The 14,146-nt window shown below is 40.7% G+C and overlaps 1 protein-coding gene across 2 annotated transcripts in view; it reads left to right on the top strand.

Annotated features, from left to right (window-relative positions):
- gria3a (glutamate receptor, ionotropic, AMPA 3a) overlaps positions 1-14,146 on the top strand; it is a 66,440-nt gene that overhangs the window by 33,747 nt on the left and 18,547 nt on the right. For both annotated transcript variants that reach the window (XM_087173576.1, XM_087173575.1), the window contains exons 5-11: positions 3,285-3,338; positions 3,565-3,726; positions 4,107-4,274; positions 4,994-5,098; positions 9,270-9,377; positions 11,324-11,530; positions 12,955-13,328. In XM_087173576.1, the coding sequence (XP_087029702.1) occupies positions 3,285-3,338; positions 3,565-3,726; positions 4,107-4,274; positions 4,994-5,098; positions 9,270-9,377; positions 11,324-11,530; positions 12,955-13,328 (1,178 nt within the window). The remainder of the gene's footprint in view (positions 1-3,284; positions 3,339-3,564; positions 3,727-4,106; positions 4,275-4,993; positions 5,099-9,269; positions 9,378-11,323; positions 11,531-12,954; positions 13,329-14,146) is intronic.

Below are 14,146 nucleotides of genomic sequence, written 5' to 3'. Positions count from 1 at the left end.
CCTGCATGTTGCTTCATATTTAACAGCCAGACTGAAATGAGAGTGGTGTCACTCTTCACATATCACTCTTGGCAAGAAAGTGAATGAGCGTATTTCTCAAAATGATGAATTCTATTAAAGCACCCAGTAGAGTTATATTGTAAATAAACACAGCTGTTTCCATTCAGTATTTCTATCCTCGATGCCTAAAATACATGTGGAGTGCATTTCCTTCATTATAAAACATTTCTAAAGCAGATTTTTTTTTTAATGTTTTAAAACCTGCATTGGTTGTCTCACCCATGTCTGCTAGCTTGCGGTCTTCTTCATCCTTAATTTTTATGTGTCATTGCAATGTTTCTTAGTATGTTACCGGCACCAGTTGTCAATCAGCGCAAAAGAGCATGAAACCATGGAATGGGCGTCACGTCGTAGGGACCCACTTTTAAAAACATTGCTTAATAGCTCTGCTCGTGGTCAAAAACTTTAAGTTAAAAAAAACATTTATACCAGTCGTTATATTCTCAGTCTGTTTCCAGATGACAACCTCCATCCATTCATTAGCTGCACCGCTCCTCCTTCAAGGGTCGTGGGGGGCTGGAGCCCATCTCAGCTCACATTGGGTGTGAGATGGGGGCAGGCCGCCAGTCTATCACGGGGCTGACATGAAGACACAAACTACCATTCATGCTCATATTCACAATTGCACCTACGGGCAATTTCGAGTCGTTAACGAGTAGTTAACCTAATCTGCATGTTTTTAGACTGAAACCGGAGCACCACCAGGAAGACTAGATAAAAACATTAACAGTAGAAAACAGTTGAGTGGGAATGGCACTTGGACTATTATTTCCATTCAATGAGCATTAAAAATGTAGTAGCTATTCAGTACAACCAGTGCTGCTAGTGACTTCTCCAAGGTCTTCTTTTCCCTGGGCTGTTTGAGGAGACTGTTTTGTGAGAGATGGATTTTGACAGAGACGAAGATATGAGTCCTATGACACTAAAAGTGTTATTCTCTCAGTGACTGTGAGACCTGACCTCCTGCGGGTTCCTGGTGGTTTCATATACTCACAAAAAGCGATTATCCCAGGGGACCATGAAACTGGAGCATCAGGATCCTAAAAATATTTGCTATGCCCAGATGCTTTTTTCAGAACAGCACTGCCGACAAAGAAGGGAGAAACCCCACAGCAAATGAAATGAAATTATCCTTTACCAGAACATGTACCATGCTCAATTCGTGACACGTGGAATTTTTTTTTTTTTCATGCAAGTCAAACTATTTTGAGGTTGTTTTGAAAAGAAATTCCTCACACAGAAACCAAGTGGAACTCTATCAACCAAATGAGCATGAGAGTAAATAAAATCAACAGCGAATGACTAAGAGGCAATATTTGGATGATGAAATGCAGTGGCTTTACATTAATTATCTAATTTTAGGAATAAAATGTTTGAAATATTTGAATTGTGACTGCAGAAGCTTGAAGCATTTAACACGCTGCAATTACCCCAGCAGGCTATTAAGAATGGGTTTGAAAGAAACTCCAGACTGTTGGCGGTGTAATGGGGTGGCAGGGGACTTAGTCCATGCACCATGGTCATGCCCACACATACAAGCTTTTGGGACCAGAATTCATGAATATATCACAGAAGTAGCGGGGATAGATTAACAGCTCTGTCCGGAGCTATACATACTCGGAAGCCCTAAATCCATCGACCATATGGTCAAACCTTTAGCTAACTGGGTTCAGACAAGTATCATGATTGGCAAACAGATAATAGAACTGAATAAGGTGGCAGCTTTTGAAAGAATATCATACAGCCTGATAAATGAGGTAGAAAAATACAATGATAAATGGGGAATGTGTCTGCGATTTCACTCATTGCAAGCGACTGAATGAACGCAATCTTTAATTTTTGTGTACTGTCCTATTCGCATCTGTAAATATACCTTTTTGGGATGTGGCAGTAATGAAGGTGGAGAGATGGATGTGGTGATGGTACAACAGAAATGAACACATGGACACTGTTTTAATGTCTATTCTTGATTATTATGATTGTTCATGTGACAGTGGTACTGTGGACATTGGACAGGTTTACTGGACATTCTGTTCTATTCTTTTATTTATTTATTATTATTTTTATTTTTATTTGCATTTTTTGTCTGTTTGTGTGGAGTTGATATATTTGTTGCTCGTCTCTTTCTGTCACTGTTTAATGCTGTTTGGAGACTGTTAAGTTTTTGTAATGTGGAACACAATGAAATCATTTTGCATTTCCTGGCAAAGTAATAGAATTTATTGTTGAAATTGCTGTACGTGTATAAGAGCATCAAGGACATTCTCTCTCTGGAGAGAATTACAAGACATTGAGGTATGAGTAAGCAGAAGCAGTGAATGAAAGCACGGGCGTGAGAGGAGCCACTGGATATGAGAAAGGGATCAACAACAAAAAAAACCACAGGGATGACGGTTGTTTCAAGTTCTGTATAAAATCTCTTCAATATGATATCTCTTTCACTCCGGACATTTAACATTTAGATGATTTCAGAGCCTGAGTACACTTATAAAAACTGTGGGCGAGTGTAGAAAGTGAAAAGACAAGGGGGAAAAAAAACAAAAACAACTATCCACCCCCACAGTATCTTTTTGAATCTCTGTATACGCTGCAGTGGAGAATCAGAACTAAGGCAGATATGGAGAAAGTGAGTGCACGTGAAAGGGTGAGCGAGAGAGAGAGAGAGACTGAGAGAGAGAGAGAGAGAGAGAGAGAGAGAGAGGTTTGGCTAGTGCAGAAGTTTAAAAGAAATCAGCAAGTGTAGCTCTCCCTGTGTCTGCTGGCGCAGACAGGTGCTGTACAACGTTTTGGGTTTAATTAAGTCTCTTGTGCGACTGAGACATAGTGAAGCAGGAAGAGGCAGACTGTAGAGCACAGGCAGCTGCAGAGAGAGAGAGTGAGAAGAGAGCGAGAGAGAGAGGTTTGCCTAAGCCTTGACCTTATTTTACATGTTGAAGTTAATGGAAAGGAACAAGCAGTGTCATCACAGTTTCTCTCCTCTCTGTGTGTGTGTCTCATCTCAAAAACACACAAATGTACAAATGTGCCCACACGTTCCCTCTTGCCCCTGCAAATCTAGCTTTAAAATGTCTTTCTTTTTTTTTTTTCTTTCTTTCTTTCAATTGTTCGGCATGTGTAATGAAATTGAAGTTCTTTGTCACTTCTGAATCTCAGCCTCTCTAAATGTTCTCAATGTTTTCAGATGTATATGTGACTCACTGTGTGTCTCCTCCTGCGACTTGTAGGTGGTGACCTCAGGAAAAAACAGCAGAGGATACCACTACATCCTCGCCAACTTGGTGAGAGCTCGCAACATGACACAATTCAACACAACGCCATAAAAAAGATACGACTCAGTGTGATGCAATGCAGTGCAAAGAAATGCAACACTCAATCGTAGTTCTCTCAATATGTAGTTATGATAGATTTCATGATGGACAAGCCCAAGCAGTTTTTAAGTGTTTTTTTCTTTGCTGCTAATGATTCTTTGCTCCACTACCAGCCAGTTGTGCTCTTTGCTCTCAGGGTTTTTCCAACATGAGCCTGGACAGGGTCTTTTCTGGTGGAGCCAACATCACAGGCTTCCAGATCATCAACCCAGACAGCCCCATCGTCCAGCAGTTCCTCCAGCGCTGGGAGCGCCTGGATGAAAGAGAATTTCCAGAGGCCAAAAACACTCCATTGAAGGTCAGAGAGGCATAGTGTCGAGGCTGCAGTTAGATTTTATTTAACATCTTCAAAGATCCTTTTTTTCCCTTCTCTTCTTTCCTAAGTTTTAAAGTAGTAACTATACTTAAACAAGAGAAATATGTCAGTCTGAATCTTTTCACTGAAATGCTGCTAAAATAACTTGTTACCTACTTGTCCTTGAATAGAGGCGGCTTTCATTCTCAGACGATTTTTATGTCAATCATTATGAGAGGCTTCGATTTTCTTACTTTTTACGTCAGTAGCATTGCTCTGTACCAAGTACTGGTGTGGAAATAGTAACCTTGATCTGGTTGCAGTCCAGTGTTTACGTGATGTCACTGGTGTATCACTGGTGTTTCTTGCGCCCTTTGTCTCAGTATACATCAGCACTGACCCACGATGCCATCCTCGTGATTGCGGAAGCCTTTCGGTACCTTCGGCGGCAGCGAGTGGATGTGTCTCGCAGGGGGAGTGCGGGCGACTGCCTCGCCAACCCTGCTGTGCCCTGGAGCCAAGGCATTGACATAGAGCGAGCCCTCAAAATGGTAGGACCGAAGGCGCTGGATGTCTCTGTATATATCTCTGAATTTTTTTTTTTTTTTACCCTGTGGTTGAATCTTTGCTTTATCTCATTCTTCACTTGGTTCTGCCTCAAAATTGATCAGTTTTTCCATTGTGGGATCTAAGTGCCATTACAATTTTTTTCTTTTTTTCTTCATCTTTCTTCTTACAATCTTTTAAGATCCCTAAACACTGATCCACAACTCTACAAACCATGAACTGTAACCGATCAGGCACCATATTTCATTCACATAGCAAAATTAAATATTTTTAAATTCACCCATTCCTTACTGCAATGTGAGTAAATTAACAATTTGTTGAACTGTGTCCTTTATTCCCAGTTATTCTGACCTATAATCTTCGCTTTGTCTCAGCAAATAGTAAAAGCAATCTTTCCCTTGTTTTAAAAATCTGACCTTTCCCATATTTTTGCTAAACTTTACAGACTTGCTCCCTCTGTACATTGATCCAGACCTCATAATCAGCCCGAACACTTGCCTCTCAAATAGAGTGGGAATATAAAAAAAACATGATGCTGTTAATATTTATCAAACAAACAACACACCGGGGAATGCTAAAGTCACTGTGGAGAATGCTAGACACTGATATATAAAGACCATTTGTTGCATGTTTTCATGTGGAGTTTGCTCACCTGCTGTGTGGAAGGAACAGGTGTCATCATTATTTTCTTGGTGCCTGGCAGGTCCAAGTACAAGGTATGACAGGAAACATCCAGTTTGACACATTTGGTCGGCGATCTAATTACACAATCGATGTGTACGAGATGAAGACAGGAGGCCCCAGGAAGGTAAGTGACAACATGAGCCTTGGAAACATTCGTGATAGCTTAATTAATGTGTAACTACTCTTTGCTGGATTAGCATATGAACTGGATATCAGTACTGTATGTTAACAAATACAGGCACGTTTCAGGCAGCTTCGTGATGTGGATCTTGATTTCTCTTGGCATGCTGGCAGTACATGAGTTAGAGTTGATTCTGATTCGGACAGAAGCTGCCAGTAAGTCTTGCAAAGCCAGCTCAAATCATGTGAGCACACATTCCCCCCGAGATTTGAATCTGGAAAACATCCACCGAGAATCAGCTGAGCCCTGCAGACAGAAACTGGACCAGTCTACAAAGTGTTGGGGAGTTAGATGATGACATGGCTCAAAACTCAGAAACCTCATGAACAAACAAAGTGTAGATGCACAATGAGGCATCACTCTGCTGCTGCAGGGCATACACTTTGCTTCACACTTATTCAGAAACAGATTATAGTCAACAGTTTAGAAGCATGTTTCTGGATGAGCTGCCACATATTACCAAATTCAAAATCTGATGCTAAAACCACTGACAGACCAGTGAGTGGTGCATGTGTGAACATTTGATATGTTTCATGTTGACGCCTGAATAAAGCACAGCGATGTCAATCATTTGAAGTGACATTAAGCAAAAAGCCTACACAGCTCTAGCAGACAAGAACAAGCAAAGTGAAGGTTGTGGGCTGGCTTTGCAAGATCATAAGCAGATGATATTATTATATGTATGTATTTGATATTTAAATGTGACTTCAGTTTTCAGCGTTTTCCTCGTGGAAATCCTCTCACAAAGGCTTTACACCATCATCGCAGTAAAACTATCCATTAATACCCTCTGTAATGATGCTGTGAGGTGGGGTTAGCAGCTCTTGTGAGGCATGTTTTACAGCTTAAATTTTAATAGCAGTATTCACTTGTACCTACTTTTACCTGCCCCTGTCGGATTAAAGTGCAACTGAAATTAAAATGCATGTTTACTTTATGCTATAGTCTAAATAGATAGATAGATAGATAGATAGATAGATAGATAGATAGATAGATAGATAGATAGATAGATAGATAGATAGATAGATAGATAGATAGATAAATAGATAGATAGATACTTTATTTATTCCCTAGGGGAAATTCATGTGAATTTCACCATTAGCTCATTGTTGATAATAATAATACTAATAATAATAATAATAATAATAATAATAATAATAATAATAATAATAATAATAACAGTTAATGGCAAATTAACAATAATAATTAGATTAATCCACTTCCTTTGGCTGAGGTGTTGTATAGCCTGACGGAAGTAGGAACAAAGGATCTCCTGAACCTCTCTGTTCTGCAGCACAGTGAGATGAGATGTTTGCTGCACCTGTAGCTGCTTCTCTGTCCTGCCAGAATGTTGTGGTGTTCGTGTCTGACATGCTGGTGTCCCAGCAGACTGCAGCATAAAAGAGTACACTGGCCACCAGTGACTGATAAAACGTGCAGCATTTCACTGCAAACACTTTCACTGCCTTCACTGAAGGCCATCGTCAGATTCCTGTACTCCTTTTCCTGCCCATTCCTGATACGCGCCACAATAGCTGTGTCATCCGAGTATTTCTGGATATGGCAGGACTCGTTGTATGAGTTGTATTTAAAGTCCGCCGTATACAGGGTGAACAGGAATGGAGCCAGAACAGTCCCCTGTGGAGTTACCAAGCCTGACGTACTGTGGTTGTCTTGTCAGGTAATCCACAATCCAGAACGTGAAGCAGGGGTCCACCCCCATCCCTTCCAGCTTGTCTTTAAGAATGTGGGGTTGGATGGTGTTAAATGCACTTGAGAAATGAAAGAACATAATCCTCATGTAATACCTGGCTCATCCAAGTAAGAATGGGCCCAATGGAGCATGTAAAGGACGGCATCATCCACTCCAATATGTTCTTTGTAGGCGGACTGTAGGGGGTCTAGTGCATGTTCAACCTGTGGCCTAAGAAGGTGGAGAAGCAGCCGCTCCAAGGTCTTCATGATGTAGTCATTTATCTCAGTCGGTTGTCCTACTTTAGGTACTGGAACAAGACATGATGCTTTCCACAGGACCGGGACCCTCCCTGTTTGTATGCTTAAGTTAAAGGTCCTCTGGAGAGTCTCAGACAGCTGGGCTGCACAGTCCTTTAACAGCCTCAGACACACACCATCCGGCCTGTTGCCTTTACAGGGCGTAGCCTCTTGATCTCCGCCCTCACCTCCTCCGCTGTAAAGGACAGGAAACTTGACCCCAGTGTGGAGGAAGTTGCAGCTGCAGTGTCAGGTTGTGAAGGAGATGTCATAGGAAAAGCTGCAGCTGAAGCAGTGGGAGAGAGAACAGGTGAGGCTGTGTCAAACCTGTTGTAGAACAGGTTGAACTCATTGGACTTGTTCACATCACCTGATGTTGCCTGGCTGTTCTTCTATTTATAGCCAGTGATGGTCCTCATCCACTTCCACACCTCTCTGGTGTTGTTGTTCTGCAGCTTCCTCTCTACTTTCTTTTTGTAGTCCTCCTTCGCCTGCTTTAATCTTCTCTTCAGCTCATGTTGCACACACCTGAGCTTCTCCCTGTCTCCATCCCTTTCTGGTTGAGGAGGGTCTTGATGTTACTGGTGATCCAGGGTTTTTTGTTTGGAAAGCAGCGTACAGTCCTTGCTGGTATTACAGTGTCCGTACATAAGTTCATATATATGCCGTGGTACTTTTTAAAGATTAACACTGTAAATTAGATTTCCTTTGTCCTCTTTTGAGAAAAACTACAAAGGAGGAAATCTGCATCTTTAATCATATAGCCAATAAAAATATTTTATCTTAACCCTCACCCTTAGACACAGACTGAAAAGGGTGTAGAGCTGTGAGCTGTGTGACACATTAGCTTCCTGCTGCATAGTGTCCATTTTGTCTACAAGCATGGACACATGTCTGGTCTTGTGCCTTGGCTTAAACAAGCCAGCAAACATCCACAGGGGGAAATGTTCACTTGCTCGAAACAGTCATTTAGCTAGTTAGCTTGACAGCTGTGGCACTTGTCAGTGTCTGTTAGTTTAGATGCTGAATTAGGTCCTTTATCTTCAATACCACTAACAAAACACTGTCTACCCCTTTATCAGCTTGTAAGGCACAGTTACCAGAGAAGGTCTGGTCGCAAACATGTACCTCAACTCTTAGTTTGGAAGTTAGAAAGTCATTTGGGAAACATCCTCTCTTCAGTAATAAAAAAAACTATTAACAGTAAATTTGAAAATCATTTCAAAACAAAAAAAATTACTTTTTTAATTTCAGTTGGACTTATCTCCAGACAACATGGGGTCTCATGGTGCCCACTGCTCTGATGTAGTTTGGCTTTGTATAACTGTGCAGACCAACAGCAAAAAAAATGCAGCCTGAACACACACACACACACACACACACGCACACGCACACACACACACAGGCCCACAATGCAGGCACTGTGACTTGACTAGCTCCACGACCCTGACCTCTGACAGGGTCCCCACAAAAGCTGGCACCAAGAGGAAGTGGCCCCATACTGTCCACATAGCTCAGCTCACAAGGCAACATACATCACAGCCACCCTTTAATCCAAACTCAGTGTGAGACAATCTGCACGGACAACAGAGTGAGTACTGTGCGTTATAGCTAGCAGCATTGGGAGACATTGATTTCTTCTTGGCTGAATAAATCAGTGTTTGTGTAACAGAAATAATCATAATGCAGCCACTGGAATCAGACACAGGCCTGTGTTTGTTTTGTGTTAGATTTGACTGTATGTGCTATGTGTAGTATTAATAGAACAGTAGAGCAACCCACTGCACGGGCTAGATAAGACACATTTAAATTTATTAGGTTTGTCTTAGTGGTATTAATTTTATCAGCCTTCGAGTGCTCCACTGGTGCTGCATTCCTGTTATATAAGAGAACATTTGCTGAGCCAGGAATAGATTACTCCTACTCTGCTCAAGTGTAGCTCAGGTGAAATGAGAAGCACCACTACAAGCTTTTAATAAAACTGTACATCAGGCAAAACCAACACTGTCTCCTGCTGCACAGATAGAGTCAGCCAACTCACATGTACCTGGAGGCTCTACTGTAAAAAACGAAATCTCTTTCTGCTTCTTGTAATAACTGTGAACCTTTATGTCCTTTTCAGATCGGCTACTGGAATGAGTACGAAAAATTTGTATATATTATGGATCAACAGGTCACCAACGAGTCCTCTTCTGTGGAAAACCGAACAATTGTGGTCACTACTATTATGGTACACTCTCAAACAGGTTTTAAGTGTTTCACCTTAAGATTTCTGCCACTCAAGGTCAAGGTGTCCATTGTTGCAATCTGTCCTGGGAGGGTAGAATTATTTTATTTTCAGTTGCTTTCCATCCACTCACTACATGTTGAAACAGTCGATTCACAAAGAGTGTTTCAACTGTATCCGTGTGGGTGCCAAAGCATTTTGGTTTTTTTATATTACAGTGGGCTGTTGTAGTAGTGACATCACAATAACGGCTTTGGTAAAGATAACGATAGAGATAGACACCATCGTATTCACATTCAGTGCATACGTAAGTAAAAATGTTTCCCTCTCATTAAGTAAAATGTCGGTGACGCTGGGGACAGCTGTCTCACAGGAGACAGGAAATGATCTGCACAACAGGAGGACATAAACAACCAAAGGCTGCAACCTTTGGCTGTTTATCTCTGCTCAAATTCACCTCAAGTTACCTAATGGTTTGGCACTGAATTGTAATGTCAGATTTCTCTAAAACCAGTGCTTCCAGTATATCAGGCCCAGGTTTAGACGCAGTGCTAGTGAGATTAGTTACAGACAGTGGTTGCAGGTCAGTAATCATCAGCCATTTTTAAATGTAAAATAAGGTGCGCCTTATCTTACATTTAAAATCATGGCCTATCGCTCCTTCTGACTTTGCCTATTATGTTTTCATCTTAGGCAAATTCAGAATGTAATAGTCATACATTCTCATTTCAACATCTAGAAACTCATTATCCTCATGATCAGCCTGGAAACACAACAGTATTCAGAGTGAGGGAGGAAAAACAGAGGAGTCGTGCCATTGCATTATTTTCTCTCTGCCAGGCATGCCTTTGATTTGAATAAAGACAACTGTTGTTTTAGATGCATCACAGTCATCTCATTAACTTCATCTTGCTTTTCTTATGTTCCATAACTTTAAAGAAAATGCCATATTTAATGAAAGGCCACCCTATTATTGTAGGGTGCAAATCTTTCATTTTCTCTTTTATAACATTGTACATGACTGCAGGATGGAAGAGAAGGTAAAGAAGGACTAGCTCAAACAAGAAAGGAGTAAAACTGTTGGATACTCTAAAAGCATCAAGTAACAGTCTCCTCTGAAGACTTCTATTGTAAGTCCAGTAACCCTTAAAAAAACATGTACATGCCGTGTGAAAAAAAACATATTGCCATTGATGAATATCCCAAGATGACATCAGTTCATCTGAAGAAGGTTTAATGGCGAACATGTTTTAAATGTTGGAAGAATCACACGATATTTATTGAAATCCGAGGCACAGAGATGATGTGAATTAGTCAAACACCATAAATCAAGAAAACAAGCAGATTATTTTACTGTCATGAAAGAACAAATGAAAAGCAAATTGAATCAGTAAAACATTTTATTTGGCCATGACTTTTCTGAAGTGGTTCACACTTTTTTTGCACGAATGAGTGAGTCTCCATGTTTCTGATGTGTTTAATCTCTCTGTTGTCACTGACGTTTACTTTATGAACTGGAAAAGTGCTCCATTCAGCTTGTTCTTCCCCTTCTGCCACGCTGATGCAAAGCACATGCAACCCCCGCCTGTCACCCATTTCCACAGATTTAGATTTTGGATGAGGATAGCATGAGGGAGACTTGATGTCCTGCTTTGCTTCCTTTTATATGTGTTAAATGCTTCACTCCTCCCGCTGGCCCAATTGGCCTCTTTACTCCAGCAGTGGCCCGCTTTTTCAGTCCCCCAGTAACATGCCTGCAACTGATGTTGTGTAGATGTGTTTAACCTCTGCTCTGTTTGTCTTTTTTATGTTCCCCACGTGTTTGTTTGTCAACCCTGCATGTGCATGCTACAGTACCAAATCAAGGCCAATGACCTATGAGGTTTTGGCCACTGTGGATGTGTGCTTCTTTTCTTAACTATGAACTCAAAATTATGTCTAATTAACAGGAAGCTCCATATGTGATGTACAAGAAAAACTATATGCAGATGGATGGGAATGACAGATATGAAGGCTACTGTGTCGATTTAGCTTCTGAAATTGCAAAACATGTGGGGATAAAATATAAGCTGTCAATAGTGCCGGATGGGAAGTACGGAGCCAGAGATCCGGAGACTAAGACGTGGAACGGGATGGTGGGTGAACTGGTTTATGGGGTAAGTGTCAGTCTGCCTGTGTTGCTCCTAAAGGGAAGGGGGTTAATTCTTCAGTTTTCAGCAATTCCTGCTACTTAGCCCTCAGATTATTGTAAATCACAGTAAATGTCTTGAAGGGTCATTTGAATTTGAACAGAAGAGAGATTTTATAAAACTTCCTCAGTCCATCTTCAAAACCAAATCACATACAGTACGATATAAAATTATAGTGAATAATACCATGTAAAATATTTCAATTTTTACCATTTTCACCTCACTTGTTGTCATCCAAGTGAATCTGAATCTTCTGATGACTGTGTTGGTAATCTGATAATTCAATACAAAGATTATGGTGATAATCATTCATGTAAAAAAAACAAAAAAACAAAACATGTACAGAAAAACAAAAGTGGATATTTGGCTGAAATGGACTTTGGAGTTTTGGAAAGCACTTATAAATTCACCATGACTGGTTTCATCATCCGTCTTATGGCTCCCTCACACTTGAACTGGCTTTAACAAGACGATTTGCATCTTTTATGAGACCTCAGCTGCTGAATGAATAATGTAAAAAGAAATAAAAAAAGAATCTCACACAGCAGACTGGGATCCAAACAAATCTGCATGCAAACAGTGCTTCAGTGCAGATTTCTCAGTTCAACACCTGTTGTTTGTGCAGTTATGACTACACCGGTATTAATAGCTTAGATGGACGGTGACCCTCTGTAGTAATTGAAATGGCCATGACAAGCCCTCAGCTATATTTATGCATCAACAGTGAATTTGAAATGCCATTAATTAGCCAGTCAGATGTAAATGAGCTTATCCAAGAATAAATAATGGGCGGCTGCATTCGATTGAGACCCCTCCTAACTTTATCTAAGATATGAATCATCTAGGTGAAATATATTCCTGTGTTTTTAAATCAGAGTGTGGCCAAGTTACAGTACCACTCTCCCCTCAAAGCAGTGACATATTAATTGATGAGCCTGTCAGGCGTTGCAGAGGATCTGATGGAGGTGAATTTAACAGGCTGATTCACATTTCATGGAATCCTTACATAATCTCCTCCACCTCTGTCTTCCAACCCTCCGCTTGATTCATAGAGGAGATTTGGATCGAGACAAAGACATTAGCCAACACAAATGCTGAGTGACTCATTTTCAAATGGCAGCTTCGCTCTTACTGCCGTTGTTACCACAGGTCTGTTGCTCAGTATATTCTAAGCTGCTGAATTTCACTGTGTCCAATCTCTTTTACTCCATGAATTCACTTTAAAGTTGAGTGCTTGGCCATGCGTGTGTGATTATAAGACAGTGTGACTTAGACATGGTTATTAGTTTGTCAATATTTTCTTAATTAAATCAATATTTCACACTTTGGTTACTTATTTATGATTTCTTCTGTAAGACTAACCCCCAGTATGCCTGTTCCCATTTTCACAGAGAGCTGACATAGCCGTGGCTCCTCTAACTATAACGTTGGTACGGGAAGAAGTGATAGACTTCTCTAAGCCCTTCATGAGCTTGGGCATCTCCATTATGATAAAGAAGCCTCAAAAGTCCAAGCCCGGGGTTTTCTCCTTCCTGGACCCACTGGCCTATGAGATTTGGATGTGTATAGTTTTTGCCTATATTGGCGTGAGTGTGGTGCTCTTCCTCGTGAGCCGTTTCAGCCCGTATGAGTGGCATCTGGACGAGAACGATGAGGCCAAAGACCCTCAGAGCCCCCCAGACCCTCCAAATGACTTTGGGATTTTTAATAGCCTGTGGTTCTCCCTGGGTGCCTTCATGCAGCAAGGATGCGATATCTCACCAAGGTTGGTTGTTGTGTTCATTCTTCACCACCTCTCACTTGTCCTCCTCATCTCTCTGCATTTTATAGTCCCATGCGTTTATTTCCATTCTGCCATGGTGCATATAGGTTATTTTGAGCATTGGTACCACTGCTAACCTCATGCTTCACTTCACTGCACTTTCCTCCCATAAAAACCTCACTACTGTGCATTCATTTGTTTTCAAGCTGCATGCTGGCAGTGATGCTTTGCATCCACAAAATAACTTATATCCACCATGCTGAGGACTGTAAAACGCACAGGGGTCATTACATTTCATTCAAAGTAGCTGCTTGACTTTCTCATGATTCTTGGAGGGCTACCGTGTTTTTGCTGCATGTCCCATTTTACGGTCATCAACTTGGTGCATATAATGTATTTTGTGTGGAAAAACAATCATCAGCACTATAACTCCTTGATGTATTTTTCCCAATACAATGGCCATCCCCTTTATTCATCCATCCATCCATCTCTTTACTCATCATCACTGTTGTGGTGTCCCTGACTTCTTCTTCGATGATTCCCACTTCTAACATCCTTTCTTCTGGGAATTTTGAAACTTGTAAAGAAGCTGGTTGAAGACCAGTGACAGAAAATTCAAGAAGTTTTCACAGATACACATTAATTTAATATTGAATGGGATGATTAATGATGTGCTACTGGGAAAATGTGGGGTTTTAATGAGGAGATATTTAAAATTCTTTTATCTTTTATTAATTAATAAAAAAACAAACAAAAAAACTTTTATCACTTTATTTTATTAAGTTCAATGACTTAATGACTGCCTCTAATTTCCACAGTTA

The sequence above is a fragment of the Seriola lalandi genome, unplaced genomic scaffold, assembly GCF_002814215.2.
Source record: "Seriola lalandi dorsalis isolate HSWRI2012SDOR001 ecotype SW California unplaced genomic scaffold, Sedor1 jcf7180002054256, whole genome shotgun sequence".
Classification (NCBI taxonomy): domain Eukaryota; kingdom Metazoa; phylum Chordata; class Actinopteri; order Carangiformes; family Carangidae; genus Seriola; species Seriola lalandi.
This window is presented reverse-complemented; position numbering and strand designations above follow the sequence as displayed.